Source organism: Plasmodium vivax, chromosome 11, assembly GCF_000002415.2.
Source record: "Plasmodium vivax chromosome 11, whole genome shotgun sequence".
NCBI lineage: Eukaryota > Apicomplexa > Aconoidasida > Haemosporida > Plasmodiidae > Plasmodium > Plasmodium vivax.
In genome coordinates, this window is record NC_009916.1 from 697,208 (window position 1) to 720,332 (window position 23,125).

Genomic DNA, 23,125 nt, shown 5'->3' on the forward strand with positions numbered 1-23,125 from the left:
GCTCACTACGTGGTAACCACACGATGGGGAAAAGCATGTAGAGTCACACATCGGACAAGGAAGGGCCTTCTTTTCCTGATGAGCGCGAAACGATGAAAATTCCATTCGAGACATCAATTATTGCTTAATGTTTTTTTGTTTTTATTTTTTATATGGCCCTATGCGAGAAGTGCTTTTTTTTCTCTCATGTGGTATCTCATTTTGTATGCCTCCACAAAATGGAGAGTCACACAGGGTACATTTAAACGGAGTCCTTTACCGTAACTGCCTATGAGATTGCCACAGGGGGAGATAATCGCTCTCTTTTTTTTCTGCTTAAATGGGTGAGTTAGATAAGCCGCGCCACCCTCAAACGATGCACTTCGTTAGAACCGAAATGAAAACAAACGAAGGAAGAACCCTAAATGGTGTTGTTGGGATGTAGTCACTCGGAGGAGCAACAAAATTACGCACACACAAGAGGAAAGGTGCTCTACAGTTTGCTTTCTTTTAAGAAAAAAAAAAAAGAGCCACATGTAGAAGTAGCTGTTTATAAGTCAGCATTTATCCCATCGGGGAACGAAACAACTGACGGGATGATGTGTGGTATTACAATTTCCTTTTTTTTAAGCATATGTTCTTTTTGGCCTATTCGTGGGCTGAGCATAAGGGTTGTTGCTTATGGGGACCTCAGACGATTAGCAAAATGTCTCCACCCCGCTCAGAGAAGAGAGAACAGTGGGCCATGTGTTCTGTTATGTAAATCGTTTTGCCCATTTCACTTCCCCTTTGCCTTTCCATTTTTTTTTTTTTCTTTTCTTTTAAGCAACTACGGGGCGTCCTTCATTTGGCTGCTTTTCCACGTGGAAGTTGACTTGACCCTTCCGCAATTTCCCCCTCCAAACGCGCCGCGCATACACCCATTCGCACTTTAGCACATTTGCAAATGATCACAACGATATACCATCTACTGTCCATATTTATGTGTACGCAGTAATCCTCTCCCAGGTGTATCACTTTTGCTTGCCATTTGTCTGCCCCTTTGGAACAACAGCCCGTCTGTTTCCTCGGGAAAAAAAAATGTTCGTTCGGCTCATGGTTTGATAAAAGGGGGGGAGGAGAAACGCGGCAGCGCTTATGGCGGTTGTTACGCCAGTGGTTTGGGAACAATTTTGTGGCAATTTTGCCGCTACTTTGCCGCTCCTTTACTGCAAAGCAACGGCCGCGCGTCCAAACGCGACAACGAACTTGCCCATTCTCCGTGCGATCGAACTTTGTGCCAGAGTGACAAAAAGAAAAAAGAAAATTAAAAAACGGAGAACAGAAGAAGAAAAAAAAAAATGCCGAAGGAGCGATAAGTTAAGCGAAACCTTTCACGTTTGTACAAATGCATACCTTTCCAAATTCTCTTTTTTTTTTTTTTTTTTTTCCCCCCTTTTGACTCAAAAATTTTTCGCAAGTTATGGATTAAAAGGAAAAAAAAAAAAAAAAAAAAGGCAATTTGAAAAATGTAAAAAAGGAGGTTAAAAAAAAAAAAGAAAAAAAATTACACTTCTTTGCGAATACGAATATACTCACAAAACTTTTGCTTAACATGTCATGCATGGATTGTTGAAAAGCATATGGAAAGAAAAGAAGAGCTACAAAATTAGCAGAAGAAGAGGAAGAGCGCATTGGCGCCTGTTACGTTCAAACGCCGCATCCCCCCTCGAGCCGCGTAACATACGTACAGCTATGCCATACAAGTGTTTATAAAAACAAAAGAAGAAAAAAAAAACGCATACTCATGCATGTAGCTGCGCGCGTGGCGTGACGCCCTGAACTCGCAAAACGTATTTGGTAGGAATCTGAAAACGGAGGAGTTACACGCATAACGGAGGGCGACCCACCCAAGAGCGCCGTTCACATATACATATACATATATAAATATATATACATTTTACAAACAAGCTAAACACGCAACGCAGTCCAGCGCAAAAGGAAAGATCCCAAATCTGCTATACACACGAAGAAGCAGGCCCCATTTGGTTATGGACATTTGCGCCGTCCCATTCGTCAGCTCGAAAAGATAAAAAAAAGAAGAATTCGTACGGCCACCTTCCCAGTTAATGTAATCCCAAGTGAAAACCAAGCAACCCCAATTAAGAAGACCCTTTAAATATGTATAACTCGTGGTTTGAAATCATTCGATCCATTTCGCCCTACAACTGGGCAATGCTGGGCATAGCCATGGCCCTCTTCCTCTCCATCATCGGCGCAGCATGGTACGCACAATTTGGAGGAAGCTACATGAAAGGAAAAGAAAGTGAAATAAAATGAAATTCCTCACGTGGCGCCATCGCATATTGCATCGTTACGCGGGGGGACTACCGCGATTGGCGCGATTGTCGTGATTAGCGCTATTGCCATGGGTAGACCGTCCCCAGGCACGACGACACAGGCCATCCCACTCCGCATGTGCAAACGTGCCAAGTGGACCTGCACACCGCAGCCACAACGTGTGCCCAATACGTTCTTCCCATCTTCTTCTCACTTTCTTTCCATTTTCACCCACCGCAGGGGAATATTCATCTGCGGGACCAGCATAGTGGGAGCCTCGGTGAAGTCCCCACGTATCATTTCGAAAAATTTGATTTCCATTATATTTTGTGAAGCACTAGGTAAGCAGCGCGGCGTTGTGCAGGAGGGCCGCTCGACGAACGGGTGGAGAGAAAACCGGCGTAAAGAGCGAAGCGACTGCATTTAAGGCGACCCATTAAGAAGTGGTCCACCGCGCAAGCTACACATTTTCGCCACTATCACCTCCACCCCCACCGCGCAGGCATGTATGGAGTCATCACCGCAGTTTTTCTTCAAATTAAGTTTAGCGGACTCAGTAAAGAAGTGCACGCCCCACTGGTGCTAACCACCAAGACGGATGCACTGATTATGAACACCATCAGAGGGGGATGGGCCCTGTTTGCGAGTGGTCTCACGGCGGGTCTGTCCAACCTCGTTTCTGGGTAAGCAGACAGAAAAAAAGGGGGGAGCGACAAAGTAGCCCTAGAACAAGGGGGCAAAAAAAAAAAAGGAATACACTACTAGAGCATTAAATTGAGCCCATTCGACAGAAACAATAAATCACCTTTTTCGTAACCCACGGAGAGCGCACCTACCCGCGTGTCTTTGTGAATATCCCCCATGTCCACACTAATGGTGTAACACATACGCGTCGTAAATATTCTCAGTTTAAGTTTCTCATTCCGTGCTGTGACCTCTCCGCTTATTTCTTTTTTTTTTTTTCTTTTTTGCAGCGTTTCCGTAGGCATAACGGGCAGCTCATGCGCCTTGGGAGATGCACACAATTCGGATCTGTTCGTTCGAATGCTGATGATTGAAATATGTGCTAGTGTTATAGGTTCGTTTCATCTTTCGCATAATCAAATGAGAGAGAGTGACTCCTGTGTTTACAGTTTAGTTGTGCGCATGGGTGTTCCCAGCTTAGACATGTGTGCAAGAAAAGCCGTAACGCACATGTACACGTGTTGATGTACCCCCAATATGTGAATTTTTTTTTTTTTTTTTTTTTTTTTACCAGGACTGTACGGATTAATCGTGGCGATTGTGTCCATCGGGGATATTCAACTGACTTAAGCACTGCCGAGGAGTATTCTGTTATTTTTTATTTTTTCATTTTTTCATTTTTTAAATTGTTTTTGTTTCATGCATCGATGATAATTGCAGTGGACAATTAGCGCCTTTTATTTTGCCAAATTATATGCCCCATTGTTTGCCCCTCTTTTCCCCCACCTTTCCTGCACACTTTGGTAATCTTTTTGGGTTTCCCGTTTTTCCCTTTTGAAGTTGCGCCAATAGCCCCCCGTTGTTTTCTTCTTTTTTATCACATGCAATTGTAAAAGCTCCAAGCTGCAGCGCACCTGTATGTGTGCGTCTGTAAGTGTGCCTGGCCTCGTGCCTACGCATACGAATTAGCATACGCATACGTGTTCTTAGATATACCCACCCATGCGTGCAACTTTCTCCTCCAACTTTTTGGTCCTCACGGCATTTCAGCCGGAATACAGTTTCTGCGCAGTTTATGCTCATCACCCGGTTGGTATAATATTGGTGGGTCATGTACCTACCGGATGGAAGTCGCACGGAGGAATAGCATAGAGGAATCGAATTCCTTCCTCCATTCCAAAAGGGCAAAATTTTGTGCATACATTGTAGCAACGAACGAAAACCCAATTTGGCAGTAAACAAATGCCGCGTTTTGTTTTAAATTTAAGAAAAATAAAAGATCCCGTGAAAAATACAAAAGGGGGAAGATTTTCCGAGTTGATGGCGCCGTCCCCAGAACTTTTTCACTACCCGCGTGCATATGCATATGTGGGAGAGGCTGCCAAAAATGCCCCCAATTTTTGCAGCTTTTCCCCAATATACACGCACAAAGCGAAATAACATCCCGTGTAGACGCGCCTCCACTACCATTTTAAAATAAAAGCTTTCTTCGGAGAACGCTGCGAAACGAGTCGCACATGGGGGAAGAAGCCACGTGACACATGTGCCACTGGTTTATTTTCACTTTGGTATGCATCTTTTTTTTATGTGTTCCCCAAACGGATTTCCTTTGCATATTTGGAAGAAGAAACCTCCAAATTAGCTACTCACGCTGTGCGCCCGGTGGCTAACTCCAAAATTGAGAAAAAAAAAAATTCCTCCCTCATCCATGCCGTACAAATGGAGAAGCGCTGACCTGAAGGGAACTTATGCAATTCAAAATTGCTCAGCAGAGGGGAGGAGGAAAAAAAGTTGACACAAAAATAGTTCCCTAACGATCGCACAAGGATGACGAAAAATTGGGGAGCGTTACCCAAAAGGTGATACCAAAAGGAAAAGGCGTCGCATGGAGAGGGGAGAATCACGCTGAGCAGAATGAGGCGTAAATATATCTGGACGACGGCTGCGCGAAAATTTTCGGAGCCACAGCATTATTTTGCGCTATTTGCTGAGGTAGCAAAAATGGGCATATTAACTTCAAAGTGCGCCACTTGGTAGCCAAAAGGGAAAAAAAAAAAAAAAAAAAGAAAAAAAAAAAAAATCGTAATTTATGCCCCAAATTAACTCCATATATTTCCCAAAACGAATGCGTTCTTTTTTTCTGCAGCATCAAAGGCATCTCTTCTCATGCCTAAATTTTTTCAATAAAAAAAAGTGGATCCCTTTTCCGTAAAACGTTGCAATTTCGAGTTGGCATATGCATCGTTTTGCGGAAGAAGGCCACGTTTTTTTCCTCCCCTTTTAATAGGGATGATATATGTACCTGCAAGGTGGGTCAACGATCGCGCGGATACGAACGTGTGGCTGCCTTCCGAATGACACGTATGCCCCCCCAATTTGTACAGAAAAAAAGAGCGTGCGAGATAGCTCTCTATGGTGGCCTTATAAAGGTTTGTTAGCAAAATAGGATTCTCTCCTCAAGGGGAAGAAAAAAATTCTCCCGCGCAGTGCAGGTACAACAAGAGGATACTTCCAAACCATCACAACCACGTCATCAGCAACCATCGCTCCTTCCAATCAGTACATATACCTGCAGTGCCACCCCGGGTTGGCGCGAAGACCGGCCGCACAAGTGAACCGACCCGGAAACGCCACGCAACGGAAAAATGGGGAAGAAGAAGAAAGTCGGGAAGGAGAGAATTGACAAGTACTACAAGCTAGCCAAGTCGGCTGGGTACAGAGCGAGGTCTGCATTCAAGCTAATTCAGATAGCCCAGAAATACAACATTTTTAAAGATGCAAATATTTTAATCGATTTGTGTGCAGCGCCGGGAGGATGGTTGCAAGTGGCGTATAAAAATATGAAAAGAAGCAGCACCATCATAGGAGTAGATTTAGTACCCATCAGAAAAATAGATAACAATGTCATCACCTTAAAATGTGATATAACTACAGGTGCATGCATTAAGCAGATCAAAAATATAATTAAAAATGAAAAGGCAGATGTGATCCTAAATGACGGGGCCCCCAATGTAGGAACGACGTACTCATATGACAGTTTTAATCAAAATGTGCTTGTCCTTAATAGTATCAAAATAGCTAACCTTTTTTTAAAAAAAAGAGGTATTTTTATTACCAAAGTTTTCCGAAATGAAGAATATGTGTCTCTAATATGGGTTATGGAGAAATTATTTGGCCAAGTCAAACATATAAAACCTAGAAGTAGTAGAGAAATATCCTCCGAAATTTATCTAATCGGTTTGAATTTCTTAAGTGCTAAGGTGGATAAGAAGCTCTTTGATTATACCTACGTTTTTAGTGAGCAGTTTAAGCAGGACTCCAATAAGGCAGTCACCAACGATGCCAGCGAGGATGACATCTTCTCCAATTCGAGTGATAATGAGAAGGAGGACAAAAAAAAAAGCAAAAAGAAGAAAGGCCTGTCAACCATTTTGAAAGAAAAGAAGAAGAAAAACAGACAGGGATACGACCTCGGGGATGATTACCGTGTTACAGATATTTGCAATTTTATCCACAGTGATAATTATGTAGATTTACTCATCAAAACAAATAAATTCACCTTCGATAAGGACTACCTCACTTCGGAGGACCCCTTGGTTAAGAGTACCTATACTGCCATTTATAAAAACCCCAGCACCACGCAGGAGATTCTCCAACTCTGCAAGGACCTTAAGGTGCTGGGCAAGTCAGACCTGTTTCACCTCATCAAGTGGAGGTACAAAGTTAGGAAGGGCGTCGCAAGCTTGGGCGGAGAAACCCAATTGAGCAAAACCTCTGACGCAGAAGAGGAAGCCAGTCAAGGGGTGGACCCCGTGAAGGAAAATCTGCCCACCGAGGAAACACGAACTGCAACCACGAAAGCTTCTCTGCAGGATGACGAACTGAGTGGTTCCTCCGACGCCGACTCAGAAAAAGACGAAATAAACGAATTTTCCACCCAAATGGAAAAAAAAAATAAAAAGGAACAAAAAAAAAAAGAGAAAAAATTGAAAAAAGAACTGGAGAAAAGAAAAATGAACAAATCGATCACCCCCGATTATGACGAAAATGAAATACATTTCAACAAAAATATGTTAAAGCTGCTGGATGAGCAGTCGTTCGAGGATCACCTTAACATACTAAGTGGCAGCAAACATAACGACAGGCTGGAGATTAACCAGGAAAATGATTCTTCCAGCGAGAAGGAGGACAATGCGCAGCCAAACGATGCAGGAGGTGAGTCCCAAATGGACCGCATAGAATACCTTGTCAATTTGGATTATGAACGGCAGAAAATGAAGGAAAAGAAAATGAACGAAGAGAAAAACAACGAGAAATTGACCAGGCGGAAAAGAGCAATGGATTACAAGAACGAGGAGTTGATGAAAATCCAGAAAATCATGGAGTTGAAAAATGAGGAGTTGATGATGAAGAGGAAGTTGCACGAGTACCTCAGCGATGACGAGGAGACAGAAGAGGACGCCACCGATGATGAGGACTCAACTGATGAGGGCAGCGACGCCGCGAAGGGACGCCCCCCCCACGGCAAACGCGGCAAAGACGAAATGATGAACGATGAGAAGAACGCTTACGCAGAGGCGATCCAGCAAAACCAACACATACACAAAATGGTAGACAAGATAATTCGCTTGAGAAAAGATGTCAAAAGGGAAGAAGAAAAATCCAATGTAAATCGTTTTTTCGACCAGAAGATATTTTCCACGATATTAAATGAGATGGACGGTGAGTTGGATGATAGTGCCGCTGTGCAGGAGGGCCCCAAAGGTAGGAGAGCACGCAAAGGTGGCGATGAAGATGAAGATGACGATATGGGTGGCGATGAAGATGACGATGTGGGTGACGACGCGAGTGACGATGAAAAGTTCAACGAAGTGGACGAGCGCCAACTGCCCAACATCCCACTGCCAAACAAGCTAGCCAGAAAGGAGAGGAAGAAAAAATTAAGAGTAAAATATGGAAACAACGAGGTAAAGATGAAGAACACCACCTTTTCAATTGTAAAAACGGACGAAAGTGGGCAAGGCAATGTAGGTGCATATTTTTCCAACCTAATTAAAGACGAAGACGAATTGGCATTCATAAAATGCATCGGAGAAAAATTAATTCATAAGAAAAGCCGCATGGATCTGATAGACGATTCGTTCAATAGGCATTCCTATTTGGAAGATGAAGACATGCTGCCCGAATGGTTTGTGGAGGAGGAAAAGAAATTTAGAAGGCCCGTTATCCCAATCGACAAATCCATCCTAAATCAATACAAGAGCAGCATTAACAAAATTACGAAAATGCCAATTAAGAAGGTGATCGAAGCAAAAATGCGAAACAAGAAGAGAGAAATTGCGAAAATGAAAAAACTCGAGGCCAAAATCGGAAAAATTGAAAAGGATGAGGAAGACCCCTTCCTTAAGCACAAGGCCATTACGAACATATTAAAGAAGAACAAATCAGGTAGGCCCTCGCTCGGCGTCGGAAGGATGCCTAAATGGGCGCAGTTATTTCCCGCGCAAGCCTGTATAGCGCTCTCTGTGTATATGGCTTTAGCGCAACTGTTACACATGTGCGGCCGTACCTACATGTGGACTGGCTGTACAAACGCATATCTACACGTGTACACCGTTGTGATTCAATTTTTGCACAATTTTGCTTTCTTCAACCCCTTCCCCTTTAGAAAAAAAACGAGAAAAATCGTACGTCGTTTGTACCGGAAAAGGCTCCAGGGTGTCGAACAAGAAAAACAAAAAGGGAGGTAGGACAATGGTTAAGTATGTCGACAAGAGGCTGAAAAAGGATAAGAAGGCGAAGAAGCGGGTAGAAAAGAAGAAAAAAAATATATCAAGACGCAAATACTCCAAATCGAGGCCTTTCAAATTTAAGCAGAAAGTTTGAGAAGCGTTACTGTATGTGTGTCTGCGGGGCCATTCGTCATCTACAGTTGGGCAAACTTGTAGATAAATTTGGGTAAAAATATTTAACCCATTTAAACCATTTAACCTGTTTAATCCATTTAAACCATTTAACCTATTTAACCCATTTAACCCATTTTGACCCCGCCTGTTCGCACACTTTTAAGTGTGATGAAAAAACAAAAATTTGTTTCCCTTTTGGCTTGTTGTGCAACTTTATTTCTTAAAATTATGCACAGCCATACATTTTAACTTTTTTTTTTGCCAAAATAGCCAAAAATGGTTAAAAAAAAAAAAAAAAAAAAAAAAAAACTAATTAAAGTACAAATTGGTTAAAAAAGTTATGACCTGTTCATACGATAAAAGTAGAACAAAGTGGTTGCAAAAAAAAAAAGGAAAAAGCTAGCTTCCCTCCCTTTTATGCTCGATTTTATGGTGAACGCACATTCGAGCAAAATTCCCCAGTTGGAGGCGTAGTTGTAGTGAACCCCACTAACTGCAAAAAATGGTGTATGTTTTTAAATGGGCAACAAGGGGACGCGCAGGCAAATTCGCACATGTGCATACATGCGTAAGTACACACGTGCATACATTTCTGCAAACGCGAGGCACTTTTTGTACGCGCGGCGTGGCGATGCGAAGAAAACGCATACGCGTGTAAATACATGCGACGCAATTATTTGTGCGCGCTTTTGACACAACTAGAGTGACGCAACTCTGCACACACCAAAATAGGAAGAATCGACTTTGCGCAGCGTACATAGCAGGGCATTTTTCATCAGCGTTCGTTTATGTTTTTTCCTACATGCTGAATTTGTCAAAGTAGAAATTGTTCGCCATAATTGTACATTGGGGGGAAAAAAAGGACAATAAAATGACAATAACAGTGACAGTGACAATGAAGTGATGCGATGTGATGTGATGTGGAGAGAAGTCAAAAGCGCACGGCAACAAACTTTTTGCGCGTACATGCGTGCACATCCACGCTGCCGCTGCCACTGCCACTAAGTGTCAAAAAGCACTTTAGGGTAACTGAACAAAAGTATAGACTAAGTAATACTGCGAACAGGTGTACGAACATGTAACTGGTACGCACGTACGCAATGTGCGCACCTGCCCCTTTCGCCCCTTTTTCTACAGCATAAGGAAGCATGCATTCGACCGGGGCACATCTCCCCACATGCTAATATACGTACCTTTTTGCCGAAAAGTAGAAAAAATATATATAAAAAAAAAGGGGTAAGCCAGTTTAGAACTCTGAACTGAAACTCCAAGCGAGAGGAACTTCCAACACTTTAGCAAAAACGTAAACCAATTAAAAATGGCTAATGGTTCTGTTCTGCCTGCCCAAAGGTACTATTTAGAATCGCATGGAAGTTATTTAAGCATAGTGAACATAGAAAATAATGTGCGAAACGTTTTAAAAATTAGCCATTCTGAAGATTTACAAATAGCCAAGGAGAAGCAAACGCTTACAAGCAGTGGTGACAATAGCTACATAGAAAATGAGAACAAAAAAAAGTTCCCCTTTTTTGGCTGCCTAGGAATAGTTAAAGCGGAACACACGAACTTCTTGGTCATAGTTTCCGATGCAGAAGTCGTTTCTTATCTGTTCAATCGAGCCATTTATAGAGTGAAGAAAATTTCCTTTATCCAGCTGAACGATGGAGAGGAAGGTAAGGACAAGTCGGCTAGTCATCACAATTACCAGTATGAAATATACTGCCTCGGGAGCAACGCCGTTTTAACCCCCCTAAGTAGCAACCACAGAAAGGAAGGGAAAAAATTCTTCTGCAATAAGAAGATAAAGACGCAAAATAATCTCGACAACGTATTCGAATGGAACAACTTGCTTTTCCAAAGCGCCACCGCCAAGAATGCCCAATTGCGCAATAGTAGCGAAACGTACATCCACAAACTCAAGAGTTGCACACTGAAAAAGGATACATTAAAAACGATAGCGTACTTTTCGCATGCCTTTAATAAGGGCCCCTTTTACTTCTCCTACCACTACAATTTAACGGCGTCTCTGCAGAGGCACTACATAACTGAGTCTGAAAGGGAGAAAAACAGAGGGAAATCACCATCCCCGCCGGTAGGTGGTGGGTCAGAAGTGTATCCAAACGACTGTAAATATCAGGGGGAGAGAGAACCCATTTTCCACAAGTTACAATTCAAAGAAATTAATCACGAGTACACATGGAACTGGAAGTTGCTGCACCAGTTTATTCCCATAAATGCATTCGAGTTCGTGGTGTTCCTAATCCATGGCTACATCAACTCAAATGTGTTTCATGTCCCTAATGGAAAACTAACACTCTATTTGATATCGAGAAAAAATAAGAACAGAAGTGGCGTCAGGTTTTGGTGTAGAGGCGGAAATGAAAAGGGAGATGTAGCCAATTTTGTAGAAACAGAACAAATTTTAGTATGTAAAGATGCGCAAAGGACAAACATTTTTAGCTACATCATTGTTAGGGGATCCATCCCTGTCCTCTGGAAACAACAGCCAACGCTGAGTATAAGGCCAAAAATACAAATCTGCCCAGATATGCAAGAAAATAAGAAAACGTTGAATCTACATATGCAGAAATTGAAGAACACGTATGGCAAAATTTCCATTACTAATTTGAATAATAAGAAATTTACCGAGAAGTACCTAGGGCAGTGCTATGAGGCGTGTTTGAAGGAGTGCTCTGTCGAGCACAACTACACCTGGTTTGATTTCCATAGCGAGTTTAGAAAGTTAAATTATCAAAATTTGCACACGTCGCTGAAAACGGTGGTTGAGGACTTGAACGATTTTTCCTTTTTCTCCGTTTCGTTGCCCAGCGGGGTGAGGTACAACTTGGAGCACGGCGATGAGGGTGGCGTTAAAGTCGGCGATATAGTCGGCGGTATAGTCGGCGGTATAGTCGGCGGTAAGGTTACCCGTGGTGAAGGTTCCCCTTCCACTTCGTCCACTTGTTCCACTCCCCCACGCCTCCCCTCGTGGTCGTCCGCAAAGGTGGACACCTTCCAAAAGGGCGTCTTTCGAGTCAACTGCATCGACTGCCTCGACCGAACGAACGTCTTCCAGAGCTTCCTGGCGAAGTACGTCCTACACTTGCAACTGCGCACCCTGGGTATCAAGCTAGAGCAGGAAAGCAAGTTCCCCTTTTACCTCTTTAAGAACGCGTATGACGAACTCATGTATCGCCAAACTTGGATTCACAATGCAAACGCGATTAGCATTATATACAGCGGCGCAGGAGCGCTCAAAAATGACATAACGAAAAATGGGAAGAGAACCATGGGGGGGTTGCTGCAAGACCTATTACACATTGTACAGAGGTACATAAATAATAACTTCCTAGACGGTTACAATAATGACTGTATCCATTTAGCCACCAGTGAGAATTTGAAATATCAAAATGTTTTTAATGTGCACAATGGGAAGTATAACCAAATGATGAATGTAATTTTGGAGTTCATCGTAATTTTTACGACAGCTGCTTGTACTAGTCCTGTTCAGAAATTGCTAAAGGGGGTTTACTTTTTGTCTCACAATATGACCTCCACCACCCTTTCGCAGTGTATTAATTACGCGTTTTTCCTCATGCGTAGAAATTTTCATTTGTTTTTATTTCCCTACAATCAAGCTAAGTGCTTCCATTTTATTTCGCTGCTGGCGAAGGCTTCGGGGATTTTGTCTACCTCCTTTTTAATTTTCCTCTTTTTTTGTGTCTATGTGTTTACTCAAAGGAGGCGCGTGATCTCGTCGCCCAAGCTGGGCACGGATTAGCAGGCAAAGCGAAAAAGTGTGGGGACAAGCGGTTAGAAGCAGGTGTGCGGGGGAAACTTACTCCACATTCACTTACGTGTGGGGAGGTGGGCCAACAGTTGGCACCTTTCTCTTAGGAAGAGCTGGGTGGATAAAAAATAAAAAAAAAGTTATCATCACAGTAATGTTTTTTTTTTTTTTTTTTTTTTTTTGTTCATATTGACTGTTATGAAGTGGAAATGGGATATGCCTGCCTTTGCGTCCCTTCCACTTGCGCGTAATTCGTTTCCCATTTTGTCTTTCCCCCCTTTGCCTCTTCACCCAGATTCTCCTTCTTTCCATCGTGCCTTGTTTGCCATCGCGGCGAAACACGTTTGAACAACTACGCAGAATGTTAAACCGTATCTGCGTGTTGTGTGCAGATCGAGCAACAATTCGTATTTGAACTCAATGCAGGGACATTTTGTCAACCCACTGGGGGCTGGGGGGCGTTCTTCCGGCCATGTCCCTTTAAAAATTATTTCTCCTCGAGGGGAGTGTTCACATGTGAGTGGCGGCTCCTAAATATGTTTGCATTCCCGCATGTGTGTGCTTGTACATTTATGCCTACACATGTGCATGGCGCAGCACGTCATGCATGTAGAGCCCCTGTGAACGAGCGCTTCGCTGAGATCGCGTCTCTTCCGGTTGACGCAGTCATAAAGAAGCTCCTTTGTTGGGCTAACTCCAGCTCGAGCAGCACTAGTACTAAACAGGTTGGCGGTTTTGACAGGCAAAAAATCGTTATTTTAGTTTATTTGGGTTTATTTTAGTTTATTATTTTTTTTTATTTATTTTTTTTTTTTCCGGTGAACTGACTACCTCCTCGTTTGGGAAATTTCACCTCACCTTTGTGACTCTGAGCAATTTTGCGCTCCTTGCCGTTTGTGGCGCGGGCGGGGTGAACACAAAATGGGAACACCTTCCAAGTGAGCAAAAAAGGCGACGCACAATTGGGGGCGCGAAAAACTCAAGAATGGTTAAGCGAGGCAGGAAAAAAAAAGCAAAAAAACTAGTAAACAAAAAAACGAGTAAACAAAAAAGCGAGTGAACAAAAAAGCGAATGAACAAAAAAACTATAAAACTATAAAACATGAGCAACTGAGAGGGGAAGAAAACAACGCGCGCACAAAGGAGCCGGACGAAGAAGTAGAAGGAGCCAAAATGGGAACAAAGTAACGTGAAAAACACACCACTTATACACGCCATCCGTACAGTACAATGCCATAAAATGAAAAATATAAATCACAGACAACATTTCTGGGAAAGTACGACCGTCAATAATAAGAGCTACACCAATCCGGAAAATTTAAACACACGGCACAGGGAATCCAACGAGAAAGGACCCACAAAAGGGAGGAGCACCCATCACGTGTTAGGCAAAAACAAAAAGGATAACCAAACTGCCAGTGCTGAAATTACCACACAGGTGAGTAGCGCGAGGGAGAATCCCAGTGTGAGCTGCAAAACGGTTAGAGGTGAAAAGCTCAGTGGGGAAAAAAAAAAGAATAACAAAAAGGTGAAAAACGACACGTTAAATTTGAGACTCACTGCTGACACAAGGAGAAACAACGCCAAGGGAGATACTCTTGTTCCACTTAAGGAAAAGGGAGAACGGGAAAAATTTTTGGAGAAAAGGGAATGCCTCCTAAATTGGGAGTCAACGAAATTTCATGAAAAAACGGACATTGAAAATGACGCGAGCGACTTTTCCAATTTGATCCCTTTTGATGATCAGCCAACGGTGAGTGAAAACATCCCCGTCCGAAGTAACCCCCCCCATGGCACACACAGGGATGCATTCACGAGGGATGGCCTGGAGGATTTGTTAAAAAATGTTCATTTCGATATTCACTTGGATGCGCACGCGGAGACCGTTCCTGGGGGGCGGGCTGCCCGAAATGGAATCAGAGGTGGAAGCGGAGATGGCGGCAGGAAAGCCGAACATGGTCCTACTAAAAATGGAGGGGATGGGAAGAACCCCCCCCGTGGCAACTACACCGCGAAGACGAATTTCGCAAAATGGAACAAGGAAGAAAAGGCCGAAAAGGAACTGCTGCTGGAGCATATAAAGAGGCTGGAGTATCAAAACAATATATTCCTGAACAATTTGTTAAATGTGTACTACGTCTGCATGGACTACATCAAAATGCAGGACGAGAAAATAAAAAAAAAGGAAGAAATTATTCTTTTGCAGAATAAAATTATAAAAGATTTGAAGGCAAGTGAACACTTGGAGGACACCACAGGTATGAGCAATGACACAACTGGCAACTGCAGGAATGATGACTCAGATTTGTGAAGTGGCTGGCATCCCCATTCGTTTCAGTTAAAGGGGAATTATAACGCGGTCGATTTTTTGCACAATCGACGAGACCGTTCATCCTTTTCTGCCCTACCTGTGCAGTTTTTTTTTCATCAAAAAAAGTTGAAGCAACCACTCTGTGCAACGCCACATTGTGAATGGCACAAAAGGGGGACTAAAATAGTAACGAAGCTGTGACAGTATTGAAGTAGCGGGGGGGATACACACAGTAAGGTATATGTAGAGGGTTCCCTCATAATTTTTTTTTTTTTTTTTTCCACCCCGCGTGGAAAAGCGGAACAGTACCAATTTCGTAACGGTATTGAATATAATAAACGTTGCATGAAGGAGAAAACGAAATGGTTATGCATGAGAGTGGGTCTACATTTTTCGAGTAAAAGAGGTCAATTCCCATTTTTTGAAGTGCAAATTTCCCCATTTTTGCGTATAATCAGACCATCTGTCGCTGTGTGCATTTGCGCCTCCACCGAGTTGGGGTTTTCCGCACATCGCTGATGTTCTGCCATTCGGCACTGTGACAGTTGCGCACACGCAAGCAAAGGTGTTTAAGTGTATGTGTTTTATTTGTTTGCAGCGCTCTGTTCATTCTCACCACTTTGCCTCTGTTCACTCTTACTTTTTTTCTATTTTTCCACTTTGCAATTTTTTCTTTTTTTCGTGCTTGAAAAAAATATGTACACTATCCCCTTCGTGCCCCAACACGCGGCTCCATTCGAGCCCCGTTCATTTGACTCCCAGTTCTGATTTTTCAAAAAATGTTGCGCGCCCCAAGGCAATCTTTCAAAATGCTTACGTACCAACTGTTGGAATGGGAAAAAAGAGCAGCCTGGTGGAATAAAAAGGGGGATACTCTGGTAACTGACCAGGTTGGAAACTTACCCCTTCGCAGCAGACATAACAACGATTCGCGCATGACGCGATAAATGGGGCCTCCTTCGCCAAGCAGGAAGACATAACAAACGCTTCTTTTTTTTTTTATATATCCCCCTTAACATATTTCACATGTAGGTGAGGCACATCTTATGGCAATCATATAAGCAACTCCCAGTTTTGTACATTTAGCAAAAGACCATCCGAGGTTTTTACGCGCACACATTTCTTTGATTAACATATAAACATGTTGTAACTTTTTTTTTCCTCCTCTCTTTTTCGAAGCCCATTTGGCGCTCCACTGTGTCAAGCGCGAACCCAATTTTTACGTTGCGCCTTCTGCGTTACGCCTTCTACGTTTCGCGGAACGGACGAAGGAGTTTTGCCACCCGCATTTTTGCCGCCAACATTTTTACCGCCAACATTTTTTCCAAGTTTGCACTTTCAAATTAAGCAGGGCAAACCTGTGCATACCCATTTGGCACACACCTGGCCTATGCACCATTCTGCGAGACCAAGAAAATATATACGGCCATTTGTAGCTTCCTCCTTAATTAGTCGCTGATCAGATGAGTGCACAGAGGGGGGAAGCTCCCTCCTTTGCACACACATGTCAAAATGAAAATATATTTATTTATAAGTTAATTAAAAAGTTCCGCGTCATTTTTTCACAGTTTTTCAATTTAAGAATTGAGGATGCAGACCAAACGAGCGTTACGCGCAACATCCTTCAAATGTCCCTAGGATAGAAAAAAAAAAAAGGCTCCACGCACATACACATGCATGAGCGTACGCACACATATATGTACATATCTACATATATATGTGTAGCATATACGTGCACGTAGACGCACGCGTGGATGTCCCCTGTCTACACTTGTACGAAACATAAAAAAATGAGGAGTCCTCGCCCCGCTTATTCATTCTGTGAATTCTTCTTCGTTCGCTCGCTGTCGATTACTTCAACCTGAAAAAGCCAAAAGGGGAAGGAATGAACAAGCCGCGTAACTGGGCAATTTTTGCTGCTCCTCCCCTCCGCGTGTACGTACAAGCGTGGTGATGCAAAAATGGGACGCGCATCCAACGAGCGCGCAGGGCACATAAACATATTTTTTAAGAAAATCCGATATGCTATACATTCACTTGTGCACATTTTTTGCCACATTTTTACGGTCCAATGCTGCCACTCTGCAGACTTACCAATGCGTTTATTTGCTGCTCATCGATGAAGCTTAATTCCTTCTCGGTCAGCAGGGCGACTTCGATATTTTTGCTGCTCAATTCGACCACCTATTTGGGGATAAAAAACGGGTGAGATTAACAAAAAAGGTAACATTCGGCAGAGGAGCAACATGGCAGTTAACCAATCACGGGTGTTTCCCTTCAAAAAAATCCTGCCATTTCTTTCTCGAAGCGACGGACACAGTCATGTTCGCTGCGCTCACTGCTCACCTCAAATATGGCCTTCATGGCTAGGAGGAGACAATCGTTCTGCTCCATATTTTCCTGGTAATTTTTTTCCAGAAATTCCTGCACAACTTTTGCGTTTTTCCCAATTGCCTGCGCTTTCCACGACGCATAAATGCCGCTGGGCTCCGTTTGGTAAATGCATATTTCCTTGTTATTCTTAAATCCAGCGATCAACGTTGCTATTCCAAATGGTCTCACGCCTCCTCTATGTGTAAACTTCTGCTGAACCTTCGCAACGTACTTGGCAATGTAGTCCACTGGCGCCGGTTCGTCCATGTTTAGAAAGTACCTTTGGCATTCCAGTCGCGTCTGAGCGGGAAAAAAAAAAAAAAAAAGAGTAAACAGGGGGTAAAAAATGTGCAAAAATATGAACACTTTGGCTATCTAGGAAAAAAAAAAACATTTTAGCTATCTGAAAAAAAAAAAAAAACATTTTAGCTATTTGCAAAAAAAAAAAATTTGCACGTTGTGCCTTGTTCACCTTATTGACTAAAACCCTCGCATCGGCATTCAGCCCAGCGAAGGCTAAACAGTTGTGTTCGTCCAATTTGATCAACTTCTCCGTCGTTCTTGGGTTTTGCAATTTCGGAATGTTCTTCTTTTCCACTGCCAAAACGGCGAAATTGGAACTTTTTATCGCCACTGCACATCCTCCTTTTTTAACCGCCTCCAAGGCATGTTCTACTTGTAGCAAATGTCCATCAGGACTGAACACGGTTATGGCTCTATCATAACTCATTTTTACTTCCGAGCTGCGTTATCTGAATTGTTATATTGAATTCTTGCACAGGAGTCCCTACAAACGATATCAAAACGGAAAAAATAAAATGGTGTTCCGAAAGGATATACACATTTAAAGCTCGGTGTAAATAAGTGTGCTACTTGCACGTGCCACTTTCGCGTTGTCCACTTCGATCGTTGTTGTAAAAACGTGGGGGTGCAAAATACGCGAAATGGGTGTGATGTAAACGGTCAGTCGGACAAACGTCAGCAGCGCGAAGAAAAAAAAAGTACCCACGTGTATGTGCACACGCAACTGCGCGACGAACGAGCAACGCCAGAGTAGCGTAGATGTTGCACACTACCACGCGAAACAAAACAGATTTCACCATGCACATACGCAACAGAGTGAATATTGCTAACTCGTACGCTCAGGAGTTGGGACCCATTTAGGAAAGCACAAACATGTAAGGTGATTTATGTGTAGCGAAGCCCTCGTCTGGATGGTTACCAGATGAACGCACGAGGATGCTCAGCACGAATGTAATAAAACAAATTCACGTACACGCTTTGGTACAATTCGTGTTCAACTGGGTGGCGAAAGAGCTGTCACTACAAACGTATAGGGGTGACTACACGCATACAAATACGCCTTCAAAGAATTACTGCTTTTATGTCATACACGGATGGTGCGCGCACATGCCAGTATGTTAGCTGCGCATACGTTCATCCGCTCATGCACTTACAGGACGAGTGTACGCTTGGCCTATCCACCTGGGGCATAAGGCTTGTACTGCCGGTCGGGGTATCTCCTTCGGAATTTTCTTACACCCTGGGGGGTCCCCTTTGTGCGAATGAAATTTTGAGAATGTTCAATTCGGGTGCGGCCCTGAATGTTCGTGTGATAAGTTAAGTTGATATGTGAATCTGGTGGGGAAAAGAACTAAGCTTTTGGAAGTGGCTCTTCGGCGAGGTCGCCCCTTGGGAGAATCGCCACTGTGGGGAGTCACTCAGGGAAGTCACTCAGAGGGAAGTCACTCGGGGAGGTCACTCAGGGAAGTAACTCACTTGGAAAGTCACTTATTTGGGGAATCACCATGTTAAGAGGTTACTCCTCGAAGATGCCATTTTTTTTTTCAATTTTAAAGAGCGCTTTTTTTTCTAGCTAAGCTCTTCGCAATGCGGCATACGCGCATGTATCAGTGTTGACACCGCGCGCAAGAGTGTACAGCACATGCCGGGGGTTGCGCTACGAGAGCCATGCTCCGCGTAACGAGCCCCCCCCTGGCGTGCCCCACCGCTATGCCGTGCACAACGTGCCAACTTTTTACCCTTCTTGAGGGGTATATTCCCACTTCCGTTTGTCACGCACCGCCACCTTTTGATGCTCCCGCGGGTGATACCCCCACCGCATAGTAATTATGTTCGTAAGTATAGCACATGTGACACAAGCCATTGTACGCGCTCCATCTCTGCCAGGATTCTTAAAGCCCCCCCCCAAACAGCTCGCGCGATAAGTGTGAAACAATACAGATGACCATCACCACCATCGCGCTGGTTTTGTTTTTCCTTTTTCGCACGCCCTAGTCATTTTATGTTAATTCCCCCCCACCTTCAAGGTCGTAACTGAGCTGCTCTCTCGTATCCTGAGAGAAAGGGAAAAAAGTCAAAAGAAAAGGCGCATTCATTCCACTCACCTTAAGCTGCATCGAAATAGCTCTCCCTGGCTTATTTTCTCGTACTAACCATTCCCTGCGCATAATTTTTGCCGCACATATACGAACATGCTTGCGTACGCAAACGTGTAGCAGCACACACGTACCCTTCGTTGTTCAGTCCGTGAAAAAGGATACAACGAAGGGAGTGCAATTTAGAGGTGGTCAAAACAGTAAGTTCTTTTCCTCGCAGTTGGAAGCCTCCAAACGATTGAGGGAAACCCCTTCGAGAGTAAATTGCCCCATCCAACGTAACAACCTTGCTGAAGAATGGCCAGGAGATATGACAGCAGGACGACCACCTTCTCCCCAGAGGGAAGATTATACCAAGTAGAGTACGCCCTAGAAGCAATAAATAATGCCAGCATAACAATTGGCATAATAACAAACGAAGGAGTAATCCTGGGGGCCGACAAAGTGTTCATATCTAAGTTAATAGATAAGGCAAATAATTTCGAAAAAATCTACAAAATTGACAAACATATATTTTGTGGAGTGGCAGGACTAAATGCAGATGCCAACATTTTAATTAATCAGTCAAGACTATACACACAAAGATATCTGTACAACTACAATGATGTGCAGCCTGTCTCCCAATTAGTTGTTCAAATTTGCGATATAAAGCAGAGCTATACACAGTATGGGGGGTTAAGGCCCTACGGTGTGAGTTTTTTGATTGCGGGGTATGATGTAAAGGAGGGATACCAGCTGTACCACACCGATCCCAGTGGGAACTATTCTGGATGGTTTGCTACCGCCATTGGCACGAATAACTTGACGGCCAGTTCGATTCTCAAGCAGGTAATTGATGAGTGTGTTGTGAGGGTCTCTCCATGTGTATGCCCGCGGAGCTGCACAACTGCTTAGCGCGTGAATACTCCCCTGCACTCATTTTTACACCCTCTTCTTATATAACCCCTTTTTGCGTTTCTCCCCCCGCGAAGGAGTGGAAGAAGGACATGACCCTGCAGGATGGCCTGTTGCTGGCCCTGAAAACGCTGGCCAAGAGCACAGATAGCGAGGTACCCAAAAGCGAAAAAATCGAGTTAGCCTACCTATCCAACAAAGACGGGGAGCTCATACAGAAATATTTAACAGAAAAGGAAATAGCAGAACTGGTTAAAGTATACACAGAAAAGTATGTGAAAGAGTAAGTGCCATATGAACAAGCGTTTTCCGTAACGGCGCCCCTCTGCAGTAGCCTCTCGTTTGTCCACATGCTTGTTGAGAAGCCTTTCCCCAGTGTGTGTAGCAGTCGTTTTTGCGTTGTTCCTCCATGTGGCGGTACTTTTTTTTTTTACACCATTTTGTGTACCCTTTTTTAAAAAAAAAAAAAAAAACGCGCACAAAATGAGAAAGCAATTAATTGTTAACAATTTTTTTTATGAAATTTCTGTTTTTCGTTCCACAGTTATTTTAAAAGGGGTCATATGTACGTGTACTAAATACGTATATGTTAAACATATGCACAAACATGGGCATATCAAACGGCCAAAATGAAATTAAAAAAAAATTGCGGTTTGGTCTGCATTTTTTAAAAAAAAAAAAAAAAAATAGTCAGCTGACCAAGGAATGTTTAACCCCGTACGCGGAGTGGTATATGATAGAAATTCTTTCCTTAATTTTCGCTATGCTTGGAACAATTGGCAACGACGTGCGCTTGTGCAGTTTTTCCAATTTGTTGGATTCCTCATTTTATGTGTTAAGAGGAGAGGCGACGCTTCATTCGGGTGTCTACGAACACGCACATGAATAGCTGCGCACTTGCACACACACATGTTTTTATGCATGGTACTAGCTAACAACGAACGATCATCCCACAGCCGAGGAAGAAGCCAAAGCTGACAGCCCCACCAAGGACTGAAACGGGGAAAATGAACAGATTTTTGTGTGCAAAGGAGGCATATAAACCTGTTAAGCTTCCGAAAATTCCCCCAACCATCGTGCCCATCTTGACCCCCATTTTCACGCTCTCCAAACATGCCCTTGTCCTATGACTCAAATTAAAATCAAATAAATTCTGTTTATCATCGTAAAGAGAAGAATCGATAAAATTACTTTTTGTGTATTTTGAAAAATCCTCATCATATTTATCACTCGCGGAGGTATCTTCCTTAAATTCAAATTTGGGGGGAGGGCTAAACCCCTTGAATTCGGGTACAGCAGGTTTTTCACTTTTTAACGACTTGGGTTTTTCAGGCGCAGACGCAAGGTAATTTCCAAAGGGCGGGGGAGTAACATAATCATCGTACGCCGACTTTACTTTCTTCTCCTCCGGAGCTTCTTTTTTCCAAAACCAGTTCATGTTGCTTGTGCATAATATTTATGGGCATGTGGATTGGGCACAAACATACGTACGTGCTTAAATGCTTTATGTGTATCCTTTTCTGATGGGTAAATAGGCGGCCTACTCTTCACGCGTGCGCTTCTCCCGAGTTATGAATATATATAGAGGAGGGGGGAGAGGGGAAATCCATATGCATGCTCTTACAACGTTGCTTGGTAGTTATGCCTATAGCGAATACATAGTGAGAAAAAACTTCTTTCCTTTTCTCCCTCTACGGAAAAACAAATGCTTTTTTTTTAACAAATTATTTTGATATTTTTTCTCACATGGCAGGAAAAAAAAAAAAAAAAAAAAAAACCTACATTTTTTTCTTTACATTTCGTGCGTTACACCGTCGTTTTTTTTTTTTTTTTTGTAAATCATTTGATTAACATGTTCGTCGCAAGATTGTATAAAGAGGCCTATCTGCGTGGATATTCATCTTTTGCGAATTGTTCCATCGTGTTTCACTTTTAAAAACGTTTTTTTTCCACTATTTTTGTAAAAACGTTTAAACCGTTTTTTTTTTTCTTTCCTGTGCGTGGGTAGCGTTGAAATAAAAGGGGGGACATTTCTCCCCTATAACCGCGCGTTTTTTTAACATTTTTGTCTATTAATAGGCGCACTTGTTAGCATACCCTTTCATTGACAATCCCGAGTTGTACAACTTACTGCGTTTACCCCACCCTGCCAGTTTCATGAACGGCTAGTTTAGCCCCTTCACTTTTGTGCCCCAACAATGCTCAAATTTACCTGCCCTGTGCAGGATGACTGCCAGCAGCTGGGACGGGAACATTTCCAATGACTCGCAAAGGTGTTTTTTAAGGTTACTTGCGCTCATTTGTGAACTACCCCTCGGAACAACCAAAAGGTTTGAATAGATCGGTTTGCCAGAGAGGGCAGTTCCACTGTGGAAAGAAGCGAGTCCTGTAAAGATGAGAGTTTTCCCCCATTTGACGACTCCCGCTGAGCCGCACGATAAACGCACATGAGTTAATGGTAAAAATGGGG

General features: G+C 43.1%; 7 protein-coding genes across 7 annotated transcripts; 5 read left to right on the forward strand and 2 right to left on the reverse strand.

Annotated features, from left to right (window-relative positions):
• Positions 1–1,489: 1,489 nt before the first annotated feature.
• Positions 1,490–3,612, forward strand: PVX_114705 (vacuolar ATP synthase 21 kDa proteolipid subunit, putative; the record flags this gene model as incomplete). Its single annotated transcript, XM_001616279.1, has 5 exons — positions 1,490–2,243; positions 2,539–2,639; positions 2,801–2,981; positions 3,273–3,376; positions 3,557–3,612. The coding sequence occupies exons 1-5, from the start codon at positions 2,140–2,142 to the stop codon at positions 3,610–3,612; spliced, it is 546 nt and encodes a 181-aa protein (XP_001616329.1). The 5' UTR covers positions 1,490–2,139.
• A 1,418-nt stretch (positions 3,613–5,030) lies between these two features.
• On the forward strand, positions 5,031–8,868 carry PVX_114700 (FtsJ-like methyltransferase, putative; the record flags this gene model as incomplete). The annotated part of the gene is made up of 2 exons (XM_001616278.1): positions 5,031–8,430; positions 8,651–8,868. The coding sequence occupies exons 1-2, from the start codon at positions 5,628–5,630 to the stop codon at positions 8,866–8,868; spliced, it is 3,021 nt and encodes a 1,006-aa protein (XP_001616328.1). The 5' UTR covers positions 5,031–5,627.
• An 857-nt stretch (positions 8,869–9,725) lies between these two features.
• Positions 9,726–12,669, forward strand: PVX_114695 (phosphoinositide phosphatase SAC1, putative; the record flags this gene model as incomplete). Its single annotated transcript, XM_001616277.1, has 1 exon — positions 9,726–12,669. Exon 1 carries the CDS (start codon positions 10,207–10,209, stop codon positions 12,667–12,669), a length of 2,463 nt encoding a protein of 820 aa, XP_001616327.1. The 5' UTR covers positions 9,726–10,206.
• Positions 12,670–13,736: 1,067 nt separating this feature from the next.
• PVX_114690 (hypothetical protein, conserved) lies at positions 13,737–14,989 on the forward strand (the record flags this gene model as incomplete). Its single annotated transcript, XM_001616276.1, has 1 exon — positions 13,737–14,989. The coding sequence occupies exon 1, from the start codon at positions 13,919–13,921 to the stop codon at positions 14,987–14,989; it is 1,071 nt and encodes a 356-aa protein (XP_001616326.1). The 5' UTR covers positions 13,737–13,918.
• A 1,509-nt stretch (positions 14,990–16,498) lies between these two features.
• On the reverse strand, positions 16,499–19,236 carry PVX_114685 (20S proteasome alpha subunit D2, putative). Its single transcript, XM_001616275.1, has 6 exons — positions 19,142–19,236; positions 18,820–18,962; positions 17,835–18,149; positions 17,336–17,662; positions 17,084–17,173; positions 16,499–16,850 (listed from the first exon to the last, which is right to left on the reverse strand). The coding sequence occupies exons 3-6, from the start codon at positions 18,090–18,092 to the stop codon at positions 16,800–16,802; spliced, it is 726 nt and encodes a 241-aa protein (XP_001616325.1). The 5' UTR covers positions 18,093–18,149; positions 18,820–18,962; positions 19,142–19,236; the 3' UTR covers positions 16,499–16,799.
• Positions 19,237–19,506: 270 nt separating this feature from the next.
• Positions 19,507–20,942, forward strand: PVX_114680 (20S proteasome alpha subunit C, putative; the record flags this gene model as incomplete). Its single annotated transcript, XM_001616274.1, has 2 exons — positions 19,507–20,589; positions 20,733–20,942. The coding sequence occupies exons 1-2, from the start codon at positions 20,059–20,061 to the stop codon at positions 20,940–20,942; spliced, it is 741 nt and encodes a 246-aa protein (XP_001616324.1). The 5' UTR covers positions 19,507–20,058.
• Positions 20,943–21,347: 405 nt separating this feature from the next.
• Positions 21,348–22,390, reverse strand: PVX_114675 (hypothetical protein, conserved). Its single transcript, XM_001616273.1, has one exon. It carries the CDS (start codon positions 22,091–22,093, stop codon positions 21,587–21,589), a length of 507 nt encoding a protein of 168 aa, XP_001616323.1. The 5' UTR covers positions 22,094–22,390; the 3' UTR covers positions 21,348–21,586.
• Positions 22,391–23,125: the final 735 nt, after the last annotated feature.